Genomic DNA, 24,829 nt, shown 5'->3' with positions numbered 1-24,829 from the left:
CCCAGTTGCCCCTCAGCAGATGAATGGATCAAGAAAATGTGGTATACATACACAATGGAATTCAATGCTTCCATCAGAAAGAATGACATTGCCCCCCATTGGTAAGAAAATGGAAGGACTTGAAATAAATCATATTAAGTAAGGTAAGCCAAAGAAATGTAGGCTCCATGATTTCCCTCATTTGTAATAATTAGTATATGTCTAGGATACCCTAGCAAAGGTTCATAATGGCTCAATAGCTATGCAAATATGACCATTTAAAATGATGCTAATCAAAATGAGTTCCAAGATATAGCTAGGATTTTAGCTGGTGAGCCACCAACAGTTGCCTGGCAAGTTTTCCTTCTTTGACAAAAGAACATACCAAACATTAGAAGTCAAATTCTTCAGGTGTCACTCAAAACTTTTCATAAGACAGTTGTTGTTTAAATTTTAATGCTAAAATGAAAGGTTTTATTGACTTTTAGTTAATACATATACATAAACTTGGCTTTCATTATAAGGATTACCATAAACGAAGTAAATTAGCCCTTTAGGATAAATACTGAATGATTTAAAAGTATCTCTAGTGAGAAGTCGATAGTTTATTTCTATTTTATGGGAGAACTTAAAAATCTGTATTTGCGATGTCCTACAGAGTTAGCAAGGAGGTGAACATCAAAACAACTCAAAATAATGCATAATAATAAATTTACTCAAGGGAAGGGATGGGTGACAAAGTTGAAAAGGATAAAATTGATGAAAAATATTGTATTCGTAAACTGCTTTGTAAGATGGCAACTCCTTGGTACAAATACTTAAATAAAAATAAAAATAAAACTTTACATAATACCTCACATATTATACCATGCAATACAAATATCTGAATATAAGTGTGGACAAAAAGGAAATAAAATATAAATACTGAAGATAAAATAAATATGTGTTCTATAATGAATACATTTTGAAGCTGAATGTCTTTTTCTTACCCTTTATCTCTCCCTTCTCCCTTGCCATCTCTCTCCCCCTCCCTTCTTGCAGTAGTCCTTTGTGCTCTCCGTTTCCATTTCCCTCTGTATGTAAGTATAACATATTTGTTTATACTTTTATGTTGTTTGCAACCTAAATTTTTTCATGACATATAAGGAGTAGTATTAATTATTTGTATACTCCCATACCTCTTAAGAGTTAACTGTATTTTCTTTATTGAACAGAAATAGAAAGTGTTAAAAATTTGTACTTTAAGAATAATGTACAAGATGCCATGTCGAAAAACGAACTTTACAATTTAGGCAGGTGGGGCAGAGGAGTATAGTTGAGGAGGTGGGAGGGCAGGGATGGTAAGGGAAAAACAAAGGAAGAGGCAACAATGCTTGATAAAAAATGTAGTCATTACCTTGCTCATGTAACTGGAACCCTTCTGTACAGTATTTTCACAATAAAAACTTACTAAAATAAATAAATAATAACTAACATTTTAAAAAGAATAATGAAGACTACTTCCGCTATTTAAGTAAGAAAGTACCAGCAGGATGATGTTGGCTCATGCCTGTAAATCATGCTACTCAGCAGACTGGTATCAAAAGATAACTGCTCAGAGCCAGCCTAGGCAGAAAAGTAAATAACCAGCAAAAATCCAGGCCTGAAGTGTGGGTCAAGTGGCAGAGTATCAACATGAGCAAACACTTAGAACAAATACAAAGCCTTAAATTCAAATCCTAGTACCAGCAAATAAAATTGATAAAATAAGAAAAGTATAAAATTACTGCCTTTTCAATAAGATAGTCATAGAAATAAAAACATTACACGTTTTATGTAAGTAGCACATAATTGAAAATTCTCAAACAATTATCATTACTTAGAAATATATAAATGGCATTATGGTTTCTAAAACTATGGTCTGATAAACATTCTGAATTTTATTATATATAGCAGGATAAGTCCATCACAAATTCTTAGATAATATATAATATCCATCTCATATCATGCATGATATTAGCTACTTTTCTGATGAAGATATAGCATAAGGTCAACTTTCATGTTTAAGGGCAGACACAATCTCTAAAGACACTCTCAGTTGTTACATTTATTACATACTGTTTGATTTTAATATGAAGTGCCCATCAAAAATGCTCATGTACTGAAGGCCTTAACCTAGATGCAAACAATGTTCAGAGACCTTTGCTTTGTGGAAGCAATTCAATCATAAGGACTCTGCCTTCACCAGTGGATTCATCCACTGATGGATTCATGATCTGGTGGTATTATTGGGATGTGATGGAAATTTTCAGACCTGAAGTCTAACTGAAGTTAGTGAGTCACAAGAGGTGTCTGTTATCTTCACCCCTGTCTGTTTCAATTTTTTGGCACCATGAGATGAGCAACCTCTACAGCACAGAGGTGATGCCAGGAAACCTTTCCTCTCCTCAGGCCTAGAGCCAACAGATCCAGCTCACCCCTAAGTTGAAATCTTGGAAACCGCAAACCAACATAAATAACTCTTCCTTTAAATTGCTTTGCTCAGGCATTTGTAAGAATGACAAAATGCCTGATACACACCCATCCAAATCTTTTTCTGCTTGTAATAGTCTCAACTGATAGTTCATTCAACCATAAGCCAGTGGATTGAGGCTATAATCTGAATTCTCTCTTAAAGTGATGCTGAGCTGCAGAGAAAAAAAATCACACAACCATATCAAGGACAGCAGTACAAATTGATGTTCTTAAACCTGAGCTTCATTTGTTATACTCCACTGTATCTTTTGACCTTTTCCTGGATCATCCCAAAGTAGTAAATCAGCTTTAGCTTCCAGGAGAACCAAGCCAGTCTAATATGATTTAAGGGTAATCTTTATATAGTTCGCATCACTGTCGTGCATGCAACCTTTTTGCTCACTTTGTTCCATTGTGGGCAATTTCTTTTCTCCTATTAGATATAAACACTCAAAAGAAAAATATGATAAATTCATCAGTGTGGATATAGGTGAAACAATAAAAAATTAATAATTGGTTCATATTAGATAAATATATTTTTCTATTTTAATAGAGAAGAAACTCAAGTGTAAAAAGAAAAATTATGGAATAGAATGCTGGAGAATAAAGAATAAATTATTCCTACTTCACAAATTTTCCAGCACTCGATCTTATTGACATTAATTTGATCAAGAGAGACAGACAACTCTCCACTGTAGAGTAAGCATATAACCCTGCTTCACATGAAGTAGACAGTATAGGTGGAAAGGTATAAATATTTGTTAGCATTTTAACGTAGCTGAAAATCATACAGACCAGCTTCACTCTCAGAAGATCTATTTCTATTGCAAATTTTCACAAATAGTAATTTATCACCTCTAAGTATGATTTGCATTATTTTAATAGGCATTTTCTGATTATATTTCAACATATACTTCATGATTTTTTTTCTTTTGGTCCAGACGTGGGGCCTGAACTCTGGGCCTGGGCGCTGTCCCTCAGCTCTTCAGCTCAAGGCTAGCGCTCTAACACTTGAGCCACAGCGCCACTTCCGGCTTTTTTTTTCTGCTTATGTGATGCTGAGGAATCGAACCCGGGGCCTCATGCATGCAAGGCAAGCACTCTACCACTTAGTCACCTTCCCAGCCCTACTTCATGATTTTAAAAGTGACAATAAAGGTAACAATAATTTTAACAATATAAAATCAGCTGTTAGATAACTCAGAGGTAATGTATGACTATAATTATAATTTAAAACATGTTACTCATATTTTTCTATAACCAAATCCAAAAATATTAACATGTTTGGCGCACGATATGTTGGCATAAGTCCTTGGAAAAACACATGGAGTAAATGAGATAAATGTAGAGCAGAAGGAGAAGTCATAAATTTCTTCCAAGGATGCTGGGGAAACAATTAAAGGGGTAAAATAAGTGGAGAATATATTGTCTCCAAAGAATGGAATCTGAATTATTAATAAAGTCTACAAGAATGAAAAGAAAAGCAGCAGTCATTTACTTTCTTACATGTTGAAAGATTGATGGGTAATTAGAATCTTTAATGGAATTATAACAGAACACAATTATGACAGTCAAATAGGCAAAGGTTGAAATAACACATGATAGAAGAAATAAAAATACACTATGATCCTTCAGCTATCCATCTATATATCATCAGTCTATATCTCTTATCCATCCAACTAATGCTGGTGGAAAATGACTCCAAATGTTACCACAGTGGTGTTATTACTAGGTTCTCAATGTCAAGTGTTTAGCTGTTCTCATATACATGCCTAAAACCTCTGTATTGCCTCATTAGTTTGTCTTTGAATTCTAAATTCAAGCACCTCATTTCAACAGAGACTTTTTCTATTGTCTTGCATTAAACTCCTAGATATAATCATCCATATACTATCTGCAGTTCTCATTTCTTGGCAGAAGTTAACTCTCATTATGTATTTACTGATGCCTCTCATACATAATTGAGAGCTCAGGAAAACTAGGAATGATGTTGCCTTCTCTGAACTACCTTAGGTTGAGCTTAGTGGCTGAATAAACTCAGGGATTCATAATCTTCATTGAGTTGAACTGTGTAGCTCTGAAATCTCAGAGAATTTCTTAGAACCTTGTCTCTGAATTTCATTGTAATTGTCCGGCTCTAGTTTAATATGGCGTTTAATTCATAATCTAATACTTTTCTTGGCTAACCTCTAGATAATGAGACAAATTTATTAAATTAAGTTTTAATTTTAATTTTCTATAAATATATACTAAATAGTTGGAACTATCTGAAGGAAAAAAGCTTAGAATAGGTATCTAGACATTAGTAGTGTATAAGAATATGTTGTTCATTTAGCAGAGAGAAGTACAACCACATTAGAAGCCAATTTAAAGTTATAAGAGCAAAAATGTAAAATGGAGACCAAGTTGACTTCCAGGTTCTCTTAGTAGTAATAACAATAATAATGAGAATCTCTTCTCTCTTCCACCTTTCCCTCCTCTCCTCTTTCCCCTCTCCTTCCCTCCTCCTCCTTCTGCCCCCTTTCAATCTCCTCCCCTCTTCTCTCTCTCTTACTCCTACCCCAAGTGAGTCTGTGGGTGTCCCATGTACCCATGCTCACATCTATGTACAAGAGTCTGAATTTCAAAAGAGAACACAAAGAATCTAAATACAAGGTTAAGTATGAGGTTAAGTGTCATTGGTATTCACTCACTTCTTAAGGAACCATAGCTAGAAATTAGATTTAGCCATCAAGTCAGTGGTGGGAAAATAGCAGAGGGGCTATATAGTCTTGTGCTAAGAGATGGAACACATGAGAGCATCATTATTGGTATCAACAGGGTGATAGTTCAGAACATATAACAGTATGACCTTTTCCAAGTATAGTATATACAAGAAGAGTGAAGAAGTACTAAGAGTTACCATTATTTAAACTATGAGTGTCAGAGTCTCACATGAAGTTTGAGGATTACTGGGTACAGTTGCAGGGAGAGAGAATCTGAAGAGAGAAGATTCAGAGAAGTCAAGAAGAAATGCCAAGTATCATTAATGGGTTAAAACAAGTAACTTCTGGAAAGTTTAGATTTAGAAATAGGCAATTACATGATAAAACAAGATTTTGGGTTGATTTATTTTTAATTAATGTCATGTTATCTTGTTCTGTTTACTTAGTGGTATTTTCTTCATGTCTACACTGGACAAAGTAAATAATAGAAAAAGAAAATATTAAAACTAAGGAATTTCTGTGCTTAAGTATTTTCAGTTTATAAATTATAATATTTTTGTTGCTTCAATCATTATAGAAGAAAAATAATGTATATTTTAAAATTGTCCATTCTTACCAAAGATTCTGACCTTGAATATTAGTAGGAATATACCTTCATTTTTCCAAGAATTCAAAAACAACACTATTTTTAAACAGAGAAATTACAACCGGAGTTTTCTAATTCTTCACAATATTATTGTTTTCTTCTAATTCTGTTTGGATTCATGTTCCTCAGCAAAATTCATTCACAATAATAAGTAACAATGATTTAAATCATTATTGTGTAGCAGTTGCAGTTCTATTAGGTAGAATATCACATTGTCTGATCCCAGTAAACTGAAGGCATAGCTTCAGAGGTCTAACAGTCCTGTAGTTACTGGGGAATGGCTTAGGCATCTACAATGAGATGCCAAGCAAGCACTGTTTCCTGTTTTGTTTTTTTTTTAAGCTGCCTTTCCCTCAGCTAACTCAAAGTCTAATAGCCATCCTGTTACATTTCCCAACCAATGGAATCACATCTCTTTCTAATAAACTCAGATCATAAGCAATATAATATGCAATCTTTATATGGTAGTAAGTTATAGCCTAATAGCAAACATTGACCTGTATAATAACTATGTCTCTCTTCTGTATTTCTGCTCCAATTTTAAATCCATTTTCCATTTTCATATGCCACCAATAACTCATTATGAATATAGCTCTTCATTATTATTTTCACTTAAATACTTGTTGAATTTGGTATGCAAGTACCACCACAGAAAAGTATGCAGAAATACATAATGGAAAGAAATTAATAAAATAAAATGAAAAAAATGAAATTAAATTATTTTAAGGGGTAATTGTTTTCATTAATTCTCAAATTTTCTAGACTACTAAACTTAAGCATAGTTAACAGAAGTCTTTACAATTTTATTTTTACATGCCTGCCTAGATAAGTACACTGCCATTTTCAACATTTACTCCTAATTACTTATTGTCAAATATTTAACTTTTGGGAAGAACAAATGAGCACCTTAAATAGTAAGACACATTGATTGAACTGACAATAAAACAATCAGAAAACTCCGATCAGTTTCTGGCAGATGAAGCACTCTTTCCTAATTAAGATTATCAGCTAAATAACTAGAGTTTCTACAGCTAGATAAAACTGACAACTCTGTGAGTATCAAAGGAATAATCAACCTGTAGAGACAACGCATTGGATAGCAGAAAATATCTGCAACTTGTAAATTGGACAAGGAGCTAGCATCCAGGATATAGGAGAAACTCTAAAACTCAAAGGCTTTTTTTTAAAAAAGTAAACCCACTCACACATGGCTATAAGGACTACTGGTGTATAGCCTAAGTAGTAGCAAGCATTTGTCCAGATGTGCAACATTCTGGTTCCAACCCACAGCACCACCAAAACAAAACTGGGGGAGAGGAAATAAACCTAAGTAGACATTCCTAAAAAGAGCTGTGCGGATGTGGAAAATACTCAAAATTTCTAAGTATCAAAGGATACAAATTAAAACGACAATAAAATCCACTTCAACCCTGTAAGAATGACCTTACTTTTTTTTTTTTACCTCAGCCAAAAAGATCAAAGATAGCAAGTGTTGATAACAACATGGAGAAAGGGAACCTATGCACATTATTGGTGGGAAAACAGTATAGAAGCTTTTAAAAAATTAAAAAATAGAATTAAACATATAATCCACAAATCCCATACCAGAAATATGTCCAAAGGAAAAGAAATCAGTGCACTGAAAAGGAATCTACACTCCCATATTTATTCTACCATTCCTCACAATAGCCCAAAAGTGGAAACAACCTACATGTCCACCAACATATGAATAGATAAAAGAACAATGAAATACTATTTAGCCATAAGAAAATAGAAATTCTGTTATTTGTAGCAACATGGATAGAATTTGAGACCATTATGTTAAGTGAAATAAGCCAGGAACAAAAAAGAAAAGTATTCTTTGTCTTTCCATTTCTGTACACAAATACAGCAGTGGCTCACTATGTTGAAAATGAACTATAAAACTTGTGAGTGTGGACAGGAAAGAAACACTGGGAGAGAGTAAAGGAAGGGGTGTGATACTGTCCACAAAGAAACATACTCTTCACCTGACTTTATAAAAGCAATAAAATAAGGAATCTGAAAGGGTAGATCGCTAGAAGATGAGTACAGTAATTGTTATAAGAAGTTAGGAGTGAATCTTACCAATATATCTCAAGTTAAGTTAGACAGAAGAATCACTAGTGTCAGTGTACAGGATGCAGACTATACACATGATACTGTAATGCATATTTAAAATTCAAAAACAAAAATTTTCTCCTTAGAAAATGATAAATATTTAAACATTCCACAATTTGTACATGAATCAAAACATCATATGGTACCTGATAAGCATGTTAAGATGCTTCCTTTATGTCAGGTAAAAATAAATGTAATAAAATATCCTTTCTAAAAGAGTGTATTTTTATTTTTTAAAAAAAGGAAAAGCTTGAATCACTCACTACATCACGATATGACTGATCCTCTGAGGACAGGGAGTAATGATTAGGATCCTTGATTTTGAAATAGATCTCAAGACTCAAACCTCAGTTTCCTCACTTACCTAGCTACTTCAGTACCTTAACATCTGCTTCCATAGTTTGGTTTCCTTAACTGCATACACAAATCATAACTGTCATCAGTAAGAAAATAAAAATAAAGATGCTTAAAATGGTGTCTAGCACATAAAAGTATCTCTACATTTTGATTATTTTTGTTACAATATTCCACTGGTGGTGGCTTTTCCCAAGTTAACATAAAGGTAGATGTGCCAAAGTTGGGGACTGGAGGCTCACATCTATATCTTTGCTACTCAAGAGGTTAAAAATCTGAGGATTGTAGTTTGAAACCAATCAAGACAAGAAAGCCAAGAGACTCTTATCTCCAGTTAAGCACCAGAAAACTGAAAGTAGAGCTGTGGCACAAAGTGGTAGAGCTCTAGCCTTGAGCAGAAAAAGCTGAGGGACAGTACCCAGGACTTGAGTTCAAGTCCTCTGACAGACAAAAAATAAAGGTAAATATGCCAGACATTGCTTAAAATATCTACTTATTGTGGACTCTTGGCATTTAGTCCAACATGGAAGCATGTATTCCAATACAGTGAGGTAACTTTTATGTAAATTTAATTCTATCTCCACATGAAGTAAAGAAACTCATTTATTGATTATGAAAAGAATTTGAATGTGTAGGTGTTCCTCTAGTTTTACTACTAGATAAAAAATAAAAATGCAAAGTATCAAAAAGAGGTCATTTATAAATTACATTGATTGAAATTATATTTCTGGGTAGAAGGTCTATTTTCTTTTTTACATGGTTTATATTGTAAAAATACTGTACACAGGAGTTACAGTTACATGAGACAGGTTATAAGTACATTTCCTATCGAGCATTGTTGCCTCCTCCTTTGTTATCTGTTTTCAACTGTCAATCTTTTCCCATCGCTCTAATCGCTCTGTTTCTGAGACATTAAATGTTTGTAGAAACATGCTTGCATTAGTCATGTCACTGATTTAAGAACATGTTTTAGTCATTACTATCTCTTGTTATTTGCCTTCAGTGAGCTCTCACATAATTAGGGCTGAACACACTACACTTTTAAAATTAAACCAAGCCTCTGGGAAAGGATCATGGAAATAGATGGCTAAAGGACACTCAGGCAATTAACAAGCACGATAAAGTTAAAAACTGAAGATAGAAAAGTAGGTTAGGAACTTTTCTCTCCTTCTCAAGTATGGTTTACATAAAACACACCTGTTTTATTTGACATGGGAAAGAGAGACAGCAACACTTGACAGTTTTATCAATACCTAACTTGGCTACTTTCCAGAGATTTTGTCTCTCTTAGGTACACAATTTCTGGAATAACACTCCACTGGATTGATTTTTAAAACAAGCCTGAAGACCTTGTATGCAATCTGAAATCATAAATGTAGTAATGAATCAATAAACATTAACCATACAATTTCTGTGGAGATAATTGTACCACAAGTAATTATTTTGTGAAAATAAATCTTAAAAGCATTGACTATGTGATGATTTACAAAAAGAGAGAAACAGTGAAAGACAGAAATAGACAAAGACACTGACATTGGCAGAAAGACTGACTGAGAACTGTGTAGTAAAACAAATTCTAAATTTTAAGTGATGATGAAATATTATGGAACTACAGTATCATTATGTCCCCTCGTGGTAGATCATTTCATGCTATTTTCTTAACAGCAATTTCCCATACTAATGATAGATGGTTGTATGCCTTATTCCTTTAATACACTAAGCATCCTGTTCCATAAAATGCTATAATTTTACTTCATACTTTCTTGTATATAAAGCATACATAAATAAAATATTAAGAAAATATTTATGAATAAATGACTCTGTGGCTTCAAATGCATGTCTTTATTGTGGGTCACTATTTTTATATTTTTAATGTTCTATTATTATTATAAAGATGATGTACAGAGGGTTGTTACTTTTTTGTTACATAAATATTAATCATTAAAGAAGAAAGGAAAATGGAAAGAAAATTTAATATCTATAAAACATTTGCCAAATGCCAGACATCTTTGGCATATTGTTTCATTATCAAAATATACTTAATTTTATTGACATTATTTTTTCAAATTTTGTAGTTTATCTTCAAAGGAATTGAACATCTGTTTCAAAATACCAGTTAAAGGGAAGAAGGAGCAGGTTTTATTGTGCATCTTTGTTTTCACTACACTAACCAAAAACTGATACAATTTGCATCCTCCAGAAATTGGTAGCCACAAAATTTCCATCTTTCAGAAGAGTGAGAAAATTCACTTAAATCAAAAGTTAGTGAATTTGACCTTTCTGATCTTATGGGAGATTTTTTGTTTGTTTTTTGGGGGTCCGGTCATGGGGCCTGAACTCTGGGCCTGGGCGCTGTCCCTCAGCTCTTCAGCTCAAGGCTAGCACTCTACCACTTGAGCCATGCACCACTTCCGGCTTTTTTCTTTTTGCTTATGTGGTGCTGAGGAATTGAACCCAGGACCTCTGGCATGCAAGGCAAGTGCTCTACCACTGAGCCACCTTCCCAGCCCTGATCTTATGTTTGAGACAGCTTTACAACATAAAGTCTCATTAAGCTGCTTTGCTCTGGTTTTATTAAAAGTTTGATGCAAATTCAAAGCAGATATGTGAGTGAAACAGACATGCAGTAATGATGTATTGTCCTTTCATTATAGTTTGATATTTCTTTTCCAAAATTAAAGCTTCTTCCTTTCCTCAACACTTCCTTTTTACTGTAGAGCAATAAAACAGATTTTAAAATATATAAAGTGAGTTCCTATGAATTTAAAACTCTTGAAATCACACTTAACACAAGACACAAACTTTGGGACCAACTCCAGAAACCATTCACCTGCTTAGTCTCCATAAAAGCTACCTTCTAAAATATCCACTTTGCTGAGGTTTCTGTGGCTGCTACTTTGAAATTTTCTTTAGCTCATTTTGACTATGCATCCCAACAAGTTTGGGTTACCAGAACATTCATTATGAAATTTATTTTATGTCTTCATCTGCAAATTTCCCCTCTTTATTAGGATTGAGGGCTTTTTCTTCTTATTTTGTTAAAGGCTCTAAATAGCAGATATATCCATTTTACCTCAATAGATTTTACTGATCACATACCCAAGTACATGCAGTTCAACATGAGCAGCATCCTCGGTTTTCTTAGAAGCTGACACTAGAACCCAGAAGCCTAATTACAGTCAGATTCTTTCCCTTTGGAAAAACTACAAGTGATCAAGAATTTGTTCCTCAAAAAGATGTAATGCTTTTATTTGTTCTCGTTTGCTATTTGTGGCCACTGATGCTCAATATCTACATCTATCAATAAATTATGTCTACAAATGTCACTAAATTATTTTGATGTAAGTTGAAATCATTTTATAGATATTCTATTTCTAATTATATTTTAATTAATAAACTTCTGCAATATGAAAAGATTTCATTGTGATATTTCCATACAGTGAACTTTGAACAGATTCACATCTATTATCCAGTTCCATTCTACTTCTCCCTCTTTCCTGCATTTAGAAATAGTATTTGGTTGGTTCAATTGTGCTGTATTTACACATTCTCTCTCTCTCTCTCACACACACACACACACTTTTTCTCTTTTATTGGTTACAAATTGTTCAACATTGAATATCAAGTGCTGTATAATCACTTCATTCCTTTTGCTTACCTGTGTTTAAGGTAAGGAATAGGTATGTCTAAGCCTATAATCACTTTCACACCCATGTGAACCTACGTTAATATCCAGCTGGTTTGAGCTCACCAAAAGTCTCATCCTGTTTTGAAAGCCATCCTTGGCTTCTTCAAGAGGACTCCTGATTCTTCTTGCTATGACCTTAGCTGCCCTTGATAGCTTCCATACAGTCTGGCATGGCAAATTGTTCCAAAACTAAGAATAGTCATTTCTCTTCTTCACATTAATATTGACCACTTATTCTAACCCTATCCCAGTTCCAATTCTTTTTTCAACCAGTACCTGTTTTTATATGGGAGACCCACCTGTTCCCAAGACTTTCTGATGCCTTTTCTTACCACTGCTTCTTCCTTCTACATAGATGTGGCAGGTTGTTGAAGGTTTTTTTTTCGATTTTTTTTTAGCTTTATGGGAATAACTTCACTGTAAAATATGTTCATGGATTGTTGCCCTTCTAAGTTGTTATATAGGAAAGTTACATATATATTTTGATATATTTATCTTATAGGCAATCATCTTATTGAACTTTGTGGTTGAATCTTTTTTCAGGTGGTTTATTGCATTTTTAAGGCAGGTAAAAATAGTATGCAAAATTAGACATATACATACATACATACAGATCAGCCTCTTCTCTCCCCAAGTGATGTCTACTAACCAGATTCTAATCTCAAAACCAGATAACTTTGGTGAAAAGAATTCTCTCTCATGGCAACATATCCTCAATTCTGCTCAAGTTCTAAAACTGAAATTCAAGCAAAATGGTGTCCTTATATCTTATTCCATACATCAATGTTTCATAGTGTTTCTATTTCTCCTTTTCAATATTAGCTAGCTCTGGAATCTTAATATGGTGTTCAAAATATGATTGGGAAACCACAATCTTCCTAAAACTATAGATAAACATTGTGAATATTTGTACATTTTAGTGATAAAGACCCTACATCTTTAATTTAATTCTTGAAGTATTCTTTGACTTTGGAACTGTAATAGACACTAATGTAAAATATGTAACAATGACTAATAATAAAAACAACAACATTAGTATACAGAACTGGGGGATTAACTACAATAAAATTAGCTATCGCATTTCTCTATTTTACATAGAAGAAATGTATCTTTCTCCAGTTGTCTTTCCTAATTCATTTACATACTTAAGTCAACCAAATTACCAAATGTATTACTAAGAACAAGACATTAAAAAATATTTTTGAAGCAATGTATGACCTCATACAAAGAAATGATGCTTGTTCTTCCTATATACACTATGCATGTAACTTCTATATTTTAGCCTCTGCTTATTTCTCTGAAACAGCTAAAAGGATATACTTTTAATACAATATATTCTCTTGTTAAAATATAATAAAGCTAAAGTATTCTTCAGGATGATAAGTAACATCTGTTCTAAAAATGATGTAAGAAATATTTTAATAGCCATTCTGCCAAATTTATAACATTTTTCAATTCTTAAAATATATATTTAAATAACAATTTTTAGACAACTGAATTTGACAATGAAAAGGAAAAGGAAAGAATTTAGCACATATGATTCATTTTATTTGGCTCATATATAACATTTAACTGATTTACAATAAGATCCCAAATGCTCCAACTATTCCATTTTCTTATGGAAATGATAGTTAACAGGAAGGAACACATATAACTGAAGTCTATCAAAATTTTCCCTAAAATCTTAGGTTCCACACCTAAGAATACCAAATTGTTTTTTATGTTTTTTAAATTTTTTATTATTATTAATGTTTTTTATTGTGAAAATACCATACAGATGGGTTACATGGGCAAGGTAATGAGTACATTTCTTATCAAGCATTGTTGTTATATCTGGAAATTTTTGTAAGAAGAGAATACATTAAAATTTCTCAATGTAAATTGTCTCAGGTATAGACCTAGTTTACAAAGCACACATAAAGCATGCCATCTGTTAGGGATCCTGGGATCCAGAATTCTATATAGTAGAAAGAAAACAGAAGCACAGACTGAATGACTTACTTCACATATGCATTTGCTTAAGAAGGTCTGAAGACTTTCAAAACATATACTTAGTGAATGTTTTCTTAACTCAAATAGATATCACTTACTTCACATATGCATTTGCTTAAGAAGGTCTGAAGACTTTCAAAACATATACTTAATGAATGTTTTTTAACTCAAGTAGATAAGATATTCTGTGTTTGTTTTCCTTTATCATGATGGCAAATAACAGTGAAGCAACATGAAGTGCACAGCATAAATTTAAGAATGACACACAATGGTTATAAATGCATAATGTATATAGAATTTATAGACAGAAAATACGTATTAGTCCAACAACACCATGAGAAACACGGTTTACATTCCTCAGTTTATAACTAATGAAATCAAGTCCCAGTCACTAGGATGTTAGATCTATGATTCTCATAAAACTAGTAAATAACAGAAGAATATATAATATATGCAAGAAGTACATATAATATATACCCATAGTATTTGAAGTAAATAGTATTGAATGGTCATAAGAATTTATGAACATTACGCTGGCATATCCATTAGTTTAACTACCCTAACGTTTCTTCTTATGTATTTATGGTAGTACTGAAGTTTGAACTCAGGGGCCCCCTGCATGCAAAACAGGTGCTTTACCATTCAACCATGCTTCTAGTCCCTTTTTTGCTGGTTCTTTATGAAAAAGAGGTCACATTTTTTTGCCCAAGTTCACACCCGAACTGTGTTCCACCTACTTTAGGCTTTCCATCATTGATGGAGAGATGACAGGAACTTGCCACCACACTCAGATTTTCTCTATTAAGATTAACTCTTTCATACTTTTCTGCCCAGGCTAGCCGAGAGCCATGTTCCCCCAATCTTAGCCTTGCCATATAGCCTAGAATGACAAGCTTGAGCCCCTGGTGCCCAGCTTTCTCAGCCTTTTACTCATATTTCAAAAAGAAATGTATTTATCAACTTAATTATAGAGGGTGAGATTTTAGTATTCTTATGCCAGACAATCTACAATTTCTTCTGCATACTCAGAATGACAAGGCTAAGTGCTAGGTGCCGGTGGCTCACACCTGTAATCCTAGCTATTCAGGAGGCTGAGATCTGAGGATCACAGTTCAAAGACAACCCGGGCAGGAAAGTCCGTGAGACTCTTATCTCCAATAAACCACTGAGAAACCCAGAAATGGCACTGTGGCTCAAGTTTTAAAGCACTAGCCTGGAGCTGACGAGCTGAAGGACAGCGACCAGGCCCAGAGTTCAAGCCCCAAAAAGAGATGAGAGAGCTAAAATCTTTGCTTAAAACATTTGCTCTGACTAGTACTGATTGCTGAGTAAAGCAACACACTGTTTATCATCTCCTCTCTATACAACTTTAGGTCTATCTAAGGATACTTGCTATTTGCTCCTATTCAATTATGTCCATTTTCTGGTTTTGTTCTCAGTCTACAATTCCCTCTGACAGATTATAACTTTATGAGTTGATCCTATATTTTGTAATATTACTTACATGTTCCTTTCAAATTCTTTCTCTATTACATATATTAATTATATAACAAGGATTCGTCACTCCATCTGTTACTCTTTCTTATCCCCTTCCCAACTTTTTAAACATTTTGAATGAGTTTCATTTTCTGCATGCTTTTTCCACTGAGACATAACTCCAGTCCTGTTTCACTGTTTATTTTTAAGATAGGATCTTGCTTCCTGCCTGGGCCCCGTATGACAGCTAGGATAACAAGCAAGGAGCATCATGTTTGAGCCTCAGTTGTAAAGAGGGGGGTCTCATAAATTTTTTTCAAGTTCTTTCTTTTTATTTAAGTTAATGTTATTGTCAAGGTGAGGTAAAGAGAGGTTAAAGTTCTATATGTTAAGTTAATGAGTACATTTCTTGTCCAACATTGTTACCCTCTCCCTGGTTTGTCTCCCACTTTTCCTCTTCCCCAACCCTCTCCCAGCCCTCCCCTCAAGTTGTAACATTCTTTTCCAACATACCTGGCCTCAAACCTTAATTCTCCCAATCTCAGCCTCCAATGTAGTTAGGATTGCAGGAGGGAGCTGCAGGTTCCCAGCTTCTACTTCTATTTGTTCTAATTCTGGAAAGTTCCCTAGACTATAATCTGCTAACTTATTCCACCTAATTCCATCTTATTTAAACTCTTACTGCTTTCATATCATATTATTCATATTGTTCAGAGGCTATTACACACAAGTACCTTCTTACAAAAGAAGGTACTGTTGTGCCTTCTTTTGTCCTCTTCAAAATACCTTCCTCTGGGGGGAGGGGGGGAGAGGGTTGGGGGGAAAGGGAAGGGATGGGAAGGGAAAACAAATAAAAAAATAAAAAATACCTTCCTCTGTCCTTTGGGCTCTTTTCTGCTGTCTTAGTGTTTGTTTTTTTTTTTCATGAAGAAGACTGTTTCCACAATTCACAAATATGTCAATAGTTTATTTTCAGTTCATACTAAACAATATATAATACAAAAAATAATTACAGCTTCCATGTAACATATATAAGGTCCTTGGCAGAGTGATTAGCTAATAAACAAGATAGTTTTTATTGGAAGACATTAAAATGTCTCCCTACTTTCTACCTGGGGAGAACTGACCTGGCTCTAAGCATTTTCATGTCAGCCCTGAAACTTATGCTATACTCACTGAGGAAACTCTTATTTGACCTGTCAGCTTGGCTTTTCTAAAAGTATCTCTTAAGTGTTACTTCCATATACCAAATTGTTCTGAAGTTCAGTGAATGAAGGATTGTAGAAGTAGGATGGTTTTATCCACCATCTTTCTATTTCCGAAAATGTTTTAGGATATTTTATTCTTTGCTGTCTCCTTTTTCAGCAACTCTTCCATGTGTCTGAGTGATTTTTGTCCTTTCCAATATTATTTTCAAATGATTATAAGAAGGATAAATAATTATGCTTCCATATAGGTTTAGAGAATTGTTTATACCTGTTGCCTTGTTTCTTACTGAAATGACAGAATTAATATTCAAAAAGAACTGAATTCCTGTCCCAGTTCTTACTATGTATGTCACTGTGTTCATGCTACTTAACCTCTCTGCAGTTTTGCCTATTTGTTTATGTATTTGGCAAGGAAATGTAATTCTTTGGTATAATATTCCAGGTAGCAGCTAGAAGAGGTTGCCAGGTATTGTTACAGGGGAAGAAAAAGCTTTGGCTGACTTCCTTTGCTTAATTAACTCTAAAATTAAATGTTTATAGGCCCTGATTGTTAACTCTTTGTTTATTCATTTATTAAATATTTGTGTGTGTGTGTGTGTGTGCGTGTGTGTGTGTGTGATTGTGTGTGTGTGTTTATGCTGGTACTAGGATTTGAATTCAGGATCTCTGATTCTTGTTTGGCTTTTTCACTTAAGGCAGGAACTATGACTGGAGCCACACTTCGACTTCCAGAGGTTAATTGGTGGATAACTGGAGTTAAGAGCCCCAAAGACTTTTCTACCAAGGCTAGCTTCAATCTGTGATTCTCACACCTTAACCTCTTGAGTAGCTAGGATGACAGGTATGTAATCTATCAGCACCCAGCTTACTAAATTTTTTTTAATTTTTATCTTGACCTAGTAGGATCAATCCTAAGAGAAGTGAAAGTATATCTCTTCACAAAGCCTTGTACAAGAACATACACATCAGCAGTATTCATAGGGCTAAGAAGTAGAGATAAACCATGTATGCATCAATGATGGGTGGCTTATTCAGTTATGAATTCACTGCATTCCATTGTAGCAATAGTATTTACCAAAAAAGCATAAGGAACTGATACATGTTATAACATAGATGAAGCTTGACAAAAAGCATGAGTAGGGTAAGATGCCAGTTACAAAAGACTAAACTATAATGATTCCAAAAATATTAAACATCTAGAATAAGTTTTAAAACAAATCACAAAGCTGGAGCTGAAGCACAGTTATAGTAGTGAGTGCTGGTCAGTATTAAATTCTTTCTTAGAGTGCCAAAATGTTCTAAAATTGATGGTGGTGATGGTTATGCAATTATGTACATGAAAAGGAAACACTGACTATCACACTCAAATGGTTGAATTATATACCATATTAATTATATCTCAAAGACCATTACAATGCATCTAACAAGTCTGGCAGAAAAGTCTGTTATATGCATTTTTATTGGATTAGAATATAAAACAATAATACTGATGGGTAGCAGGGTTTGAGTCCTACTGGAGGGGTACACAAGAGGCCTAGATAGAAAGCAAAATTGTCACTGGATCACAATGATGACCTGTATGGAAAGAGAAATATATGGTATCATAATGATTAACCTAAAATGTAACTGATGAACAGAAACTACTATGTGGAATGATGAAAAGTGAAAGGAGAAAAGGTAGGGTCACATCAAAAACTCTCTGGTTCAGGAAAAACTTAGTTTGTTCTGAAGTCTTACTTGTGTAAGAATAACACAGTGTTGGGCCGGGTGTTGGTGGCTCACACCTGTAATCTTAGCTACTCAGGAGGCTGAGATCTCATGCCTGTAATCTTACCTAGTCAGGAGGCTGAGATCTGTGGATCACAGTTCAAAGCCAGACCAGGCAGGAAAGTCCCTGAGACTCTTATCTCTAATAAACCACCAGAAAACCAGAAGTGGCGCTGTGGCTTAAGTGGTACAGCGCTAGCCTTGAGCTGATGAGCTCAGCAATAGCACCAAGGCCCAGAGTTCAAGTCTCACAACTGACAGAAAATAAAAGGAATAACGCAGTGTTAGAGCTAGTGTGTCAGGGGAGGAATGGAATATGTTGTTTATATAGAGTGTAACTCATGGAAATTTTGTCAAATGTGTTCCGAGAATAATGGGCAGCTATTGAAGACTTTAAAGAAGCATAATATTATTAGGTTTTAAGATCACATTTGTCATTCTATGATGATAGGAATGGAGGACAATTTAGACTTTCTACCTGTGCATTATCTTAATAGAAATGTCAACCTCTAAGAACCTACATCATTTTTGTCATTTTAAGAACTGTCTTAATATCTGTCAGTATTAATTGTAAAATCAATATGTATAGTATCGCAAAATGTCCATTCCAGAAACTTTAGTCAGAATATAATACAAATCTAATGCATAAAGATGATTACTACTTATGATGTATTGGGGAAAATTATAAAAATTATAAAATTGACAAATTCTAAGAATAAAATCTAAAAAATCTGCCAATTAATTTAACATAATAAATAGGTGCTAACTACAGGTGTGTATCATGAGTTTTGTTAGTTCTTTATAATTATAGTTAAAGTCCTGAAAATAAACTCAGACTTACACAAATAAGATGGCTCACACCTCACACCTGAAATCGTAGGCTACTCAGGAGGCTGAGATTGGAAGCAGGGAAGTCCATAAAATGCTTACATCCAATTCACCACCAAAGACCAGGAAGTAGCCTTGTGGCTTATACTGTGATCGTCTTGAGCAAACAAAAAGCTCAAGCAAAGTTCCCAGACTCTGAGTTCAAGTACCAAAATAGAAACAAAAAAATTGTCTAACTATAAATTCAGATTATGTGTAATTTTGCTTCTTTGCTTTAAGTGAGTGTTCAATTACAATGAGAAAATTGAACAATAATCTGAAGAGTCAAGAAATCAATTTTTTCAGCAAATAAAATTGGCAAAAGTTATCTGATAAAAGCTTAACTTTTAAAAGACAGCTTCTCTATAACTTCACAAAATTTTATATCCGTAGTCCATAATTTTATAACCATAATTTCTATAACACATGAAACATCTACACACACAGAGTGAAAGAGAGTCAGAGACAGAGAGACAGAGACAAAGAGAGACTAGAATTTAAATATCTGTTTTGCAAAAACAGAACAAAAAAATTTCCAAGATGTATCAAGAAGTTGTGATTTTTTTCTCGAAAACTAATAGCCGCTTATGGATCAAAATGCTTTTATATGAAAAGTATTTTTATAAGAAACTTACTTAGGATCAGTGCAAATACTGGTTTTTCCTGTGCGTGTGTCAGCCAAATTCATAGTTTGCCACTCTTCACATACAATGCTAAAAACAAACATTTATCACAGACCCTGAAAATATCCAGTATTACTCATGCAGCTAATAATCTTCTATAATTTTTACAGTACTTATAAGAGACTATTTGAAAGGCTTCATCCTAAGTGTCCTAAGTATCTCCACCTTAAAAATTACCTGCAAGCAACAAACGCATGTTATATGTGAAATGCAAAAATAACAGAACCATCTTGTTAGATGGTCACCTGGAAATATCATCAAGTGTCTTTTGTTGTCTGTATATGCACATTGGGGCTGAGGTTCATTGAATGAAATAATGTTAGAATTACAGATACTATCTAAATGGGTTTATTGCTTGTGCTACTCTGCTTTGTGGTTTTGTTGATCAAGCAGATCATATTGAATTCAACATATTTAATTGAGCCTATGATATAACTAGTAATATACTTATCCAATGTCTTAAATTTCTTTCATTAATCAACAAATGCATAGTTACATGTTCATATATCCAAACAACTGATACCATGAGACCACAGGATCTCAATTTACAATAACTCTTCAAAAGTAAGCTAAATGGGAAATTTACTCAAGAAAAAAAACTTGTGGTCAAAAGCAATTAAATAGTGATTCATTTGCTAAACTTCCATTTTGTAACATATATAGCAAGAAAAGGTAACTGAATATACCTTCAAATCTTTCAGACAGTTTCACTTTAATTGGGTTTACCATTTGCTGGTGCCAATAAGAAAAACTTTAATTAAATGTTAAGATATAAAAAGACTCACTTAACATAGAAAAGAAAACGAATCCTTATGGTTTATTTTGGCTGTGTTAATGTGGATCACAAAAGATGCACTGCTGGGAGAATACAAAATTCATCCAAAAGACAATGTAACACTTGGCTAATTAGACCGTAAACCCCAGAAGGTTGAACTGTTTCCTTGTGAGAGGCTCCTGGAAACAAATGATCTCTCTATGACAAACTATACATTATAAGCAAAGCCTCCTCTCCCAAGTGAGCACAGGAATGACCTCTGACTCAGTACAATTGGATGCAGTCCCAGGCAGAGATGAAAGGCAGGAATGGCAAAATCTTCAGGAAGTGACTCCCTTCACTAATCCCCAGAGTCCTTCAGTACTTGTGAGCTTTTCACATAGTCACACAAATGATGAAGTGAACTGGAGGAAATAAAAAGTCAAGATACAAAACCCATGCCCCCATAAGGGCAAGGTGTCATCTAGCATCTAGAGAAAATAGTTGCATTATTCTTTAAGAGCCCCGGTGTAAGCATGATCGAACAAAAGAATATCAAATCCTAAAATGGACAACATCCTGAATGATAACTTTTTCCAAGGTAAATTACTCGCACAATAAACATCATACATGGGGCAGAGGAGGTAGCTTAGTTGGAGAACACTACCCTAGCATGCATAAGGTACTGGATTCAAGGATCCCCAGCAATACACACACACACACACACACACACACACACACACACAAATGCACATATGCAGGCATGCATGCGTGTTTGCACATGCACACAGATGTACACAGATTCCACTCACAAAAGAACTCTAACTATTCTCCCAATCCATTTAAATAATTGTAACCCTGAATTGGCTGTAAAAAGCCCAGTATTTAGCCATGTAATGTCTTGATTAAATGAAAGAAAAGTAAATTTTGACTAATTAATATATAATCACTACTAGTAACCTCAAAATATTCATACTTAACCTTGAAAATAAATGTGTAGTATTCACATGAAATCCAATAGACCATAGACCATAGACTTCTGCAATTTTTAAAATACTATTTATATTTTCCATGGACTGGAAAAAAGCATATGATATTATAAACATAGACATTCTTTTTACTAAGTTCTCTCCTTTCCACCTAATTATTTCACATAATAGCAATATTACTGAGCTGTTCTTAAATCCCCGAAGGTTTTAAACATCATCTTCTCCTAAGAAGGAAGGCAAATGCAGTGCTTCTGCCCTACTTATACCAGTTAGGAGAAAAGTACCTGTCAGACACAGAATAGCACTGTTTGGCTCTGGCTGGTAAAAGAAGCCCTAGCTAGCATGTTGGGACTCTCAGTAGAGACTAGCCCTGCCCCTAGAGGGAAATAGAAAGGAACCAGCCTTAGAAATATTTTGAAAAGAGAAACTAGAACATTAACCACAAGCCCTGGAGAAAAGGGTCGTCCAGAACTCACCAGTGTAGGCATGAGCAACAAACAGAAAAAAAAAAAAATCTTTCAGGCAAAGGCTCATGAAAGTGTCAAGGAGAAAGTGCATCCACCCCCCTGCTATGTCTGCAGATCACTTTCTCAGCTGCTAAATGACTGGCAAACTTAAATTTAGCATTTTAGAAATGGTAGTAAAGTATGTACCTTAAAGTATTCTCTAGAGAGAGCTAAGTTGATCATCATTCTATACAACTCTAGTATTTGTTTAAGATTGCACACACACTGACTAACCTATAGGGGGGAAAATGTACTGTTAGGCTTTTGTCTTAGTTTTGCTTTATTTTATACTACATTATCTATTTTATACTACATTATCATATAGATCAGGGAAAAAACCTTATGTCCAAACAGAAATCAAATATTTATGAAATATTAAGATAGAAATATCTTCTGAAAGTAAATAAGTACATGATAACTTCTTTAGTTGGTTGTTTTAGAAAAGCACTGTATGCTATAATTACAACACTGTATTCTGATTTCTGGAAGATGGTCCTGTATTTTTATCCAGGATGTGCAGAAACATTTAATTTTTAGATATAGGCCATTACTTTGAAAAGCGCCCTCTTTAAACCTGGTTCAAGAAATAAAAGCATTGAAGTCAATCATTTACATGAGTGTGAAATTAAGTATTTTATTTGCATGTTACTTTTGAGTGCCATATATTTCTGTACATATCAATGTCATTTGGTGATTAAGACTGAAGACTTTCATCATGAAATTGTTTTCTTTTCAAAAATAAAAATCAATGAAAATCCATAATAGGAGTTGCACCATACCTCATGAGGGACTGAACAAAGGCTGGTATTCTTCTACACTTGATTGCAACCTTTAAATTTTTAAAGAGCTTAACAATCGAATTTGCCTTAGAGAAAGGCCATTTGTAAGTTGGCCTGAGCATCTTCCTAGTGAAGAAAGCATGCTTGATTATTTAGTAGGTTCTTCTAGCATGCACGCTCTTTTGATCACACTCAGCTTTTCTAAGTCTTCCGATAGACTGCCCTGTGTGTGCGAAGAGGTGTCTTAATATTGAATCCTTCCAAAGGATTCAATGTGAGTCTATGAGTAAATCATAAGGGGCTACTGACCACAACTACCTGAGAAAGCCCGAAGGGAGGGGCCTCCGGAGGGTTGCCAGACAGGACTACAGGTTTCCTACACTAAGAACGTTCAGAACACTGGACAGTTCCTCCCAAGGCCGGCCGCGAAGGCAATCGCTCTTGGTTTGGAAGCACAGCTCAAAGTAAGGCTACTCTCTGGGCTGTACGTGTTGGCGGCAGTATAGGAGTCTGCTCCTGCGCTTGGGGCGCACAGCCGCTCCTTCAGGTGAACCTTTCGCTTTGGGGAACAAGTTCAGCTCGCGATACAAATAAATAATTAAATGATCAAATACATTCCCCCGAGTCAGTAGCTGGGGATTGTGAACGAGGGGCCCGGTGCCGCAGCACTGAGAGCCGACACAACGACTAAGAGGATCGGCTTTGCGACCTTCCTTCGACCATCTCTTTCCAGGCTCGGAACCGGGCTGAGCACGGACTGAGCGCTCCACATCCCACCGGGGATCGTCCTGACGTCTGGATCGGCGAGGCTGGAGTTCTGACAGCAGCCGCCAAGCCAGGCGTGGAGGCACACCTATGGATCTACAGATCCGGAGCCCCGCGGGAGCCTAGTAGTCAAGGTCAAGCGCCGGCGCCGCCGCCTGCGGTTCGGGAAGGGACTCGGAAGAACGCCCCCCCCGCCCCCGTTCCCTCCCCGTCCCTGGTTCGGGAACTCGGGGCTTCCTGTCATGCTCTTGGCCAGCCAGGCAGCCAGGCAGAGCAGGCTCTCCACCCAGACCACCAGCCACCGGACCCCAGCGCCGGAGGAGCCCTCCTCCGCCCGCCAGCCACGAAGGGAAGGGCAGGCGGGGCCCTGCGGCAGGTGCCCAAAGCCTGAGAACCACAGATGGACGCTCCCCTCGGGGTGGCGGGACCTGGGGGGGTTCCTGTGAGCCCCCCACTTAGCCCGCCGCCTCGGGACCCCCAGAAGCGTCTCCTCCACCGCCCCCCACCCCCTGGAGGAGGGGAGCAGCGCCGCTTGGGACGGTGTGTCTGCCCTCTCCCGGCCTCTCACGCCGAGTAAAAGTTTCCAGGGTACAACTTAGCGCCCTCTCCTCGGGGAGGGCGGCGGGGGGGGGGGTCACCCTTCCCCGATCGTTCCCCCAAAGTTCTCAGGGGACGCCAGGGGACGCCTCCCCCCCCCCGCCCACCACCCCGGGGGCTCGAGGGCGCGGCCCGGCTCTCCGGGCGGGCGGGTGGGCGGCGCCGCGCAGCCCGACTCACCTGAAGTCGCTGTACGGGTGGATGATCCAGAAGCCTGCAGTTTTAACCCTTTCCTGCTCCTTCTCCACCGCCTTCTGGCTCCCGAACATGCGGAGGGAGAATTTGTTGACGCCGGGCTGCAGCATGGAGGTGAACTGGCGCTGCATGAAGCCGTACTGCCGCCGGGGCCCGTCGGCGTCCTCGAGGCTGCCCGCCGGCTCCTCGGCGCCCGCGCCGCCGTCCACCTTGAAGCACACCGAGTTGGCGTGCTCCTTGGCGCCCG

General features: G+C 36.0%; 1 protein-coding gene across 1 annotated transcript in view; it reads right to left on the bottom strand.

Moving 5' to 3' along the window:
- Hcn1 (hyperpolarization activated cyclic nucleotide gated potassium channel 1) overlaps positions 1–24,823 on the bottom strand; it is a 285,400-nt gene extending 260,577 nt beyond the window's left edge. Inside the window, exon 1 of the mRNA XM_013018567.1 lies at positions 24,568–24,823. Within this exon, the coding sequence (XP_012874021.1) occupies positions 24,568–24,713 (146 nt within the window). The 5' untranslated portion in view covers positions 24,714–24,823. The remainder of the gene's footprint in view (positions 1–24,567) is intronic.
- Positions 24,824–24,829: the final 6 nt, after the last annotated feature.

The sequence above is a fragment of the Dipodomys ordii genome, unplaced genomic scaffold (assembly GCF_000151885.1).
Source record: "Dipodomys ordii isolate 6190 unplaced genomic scaffold, Dord_2.0 Scaffold41, whole genome shotgun sequence".
In the NCBI taxonomy this organism is placed as follows: domain Eukaryota; kingdom Metazoa; phylum Chordata; class Mammalia; order Rodentia; family Heteromyidae; genus Dipodomys; species Dipodomys ordii.
This window is presented reverse-complemented; position numbering and strand designations above follow the sequence as displayed.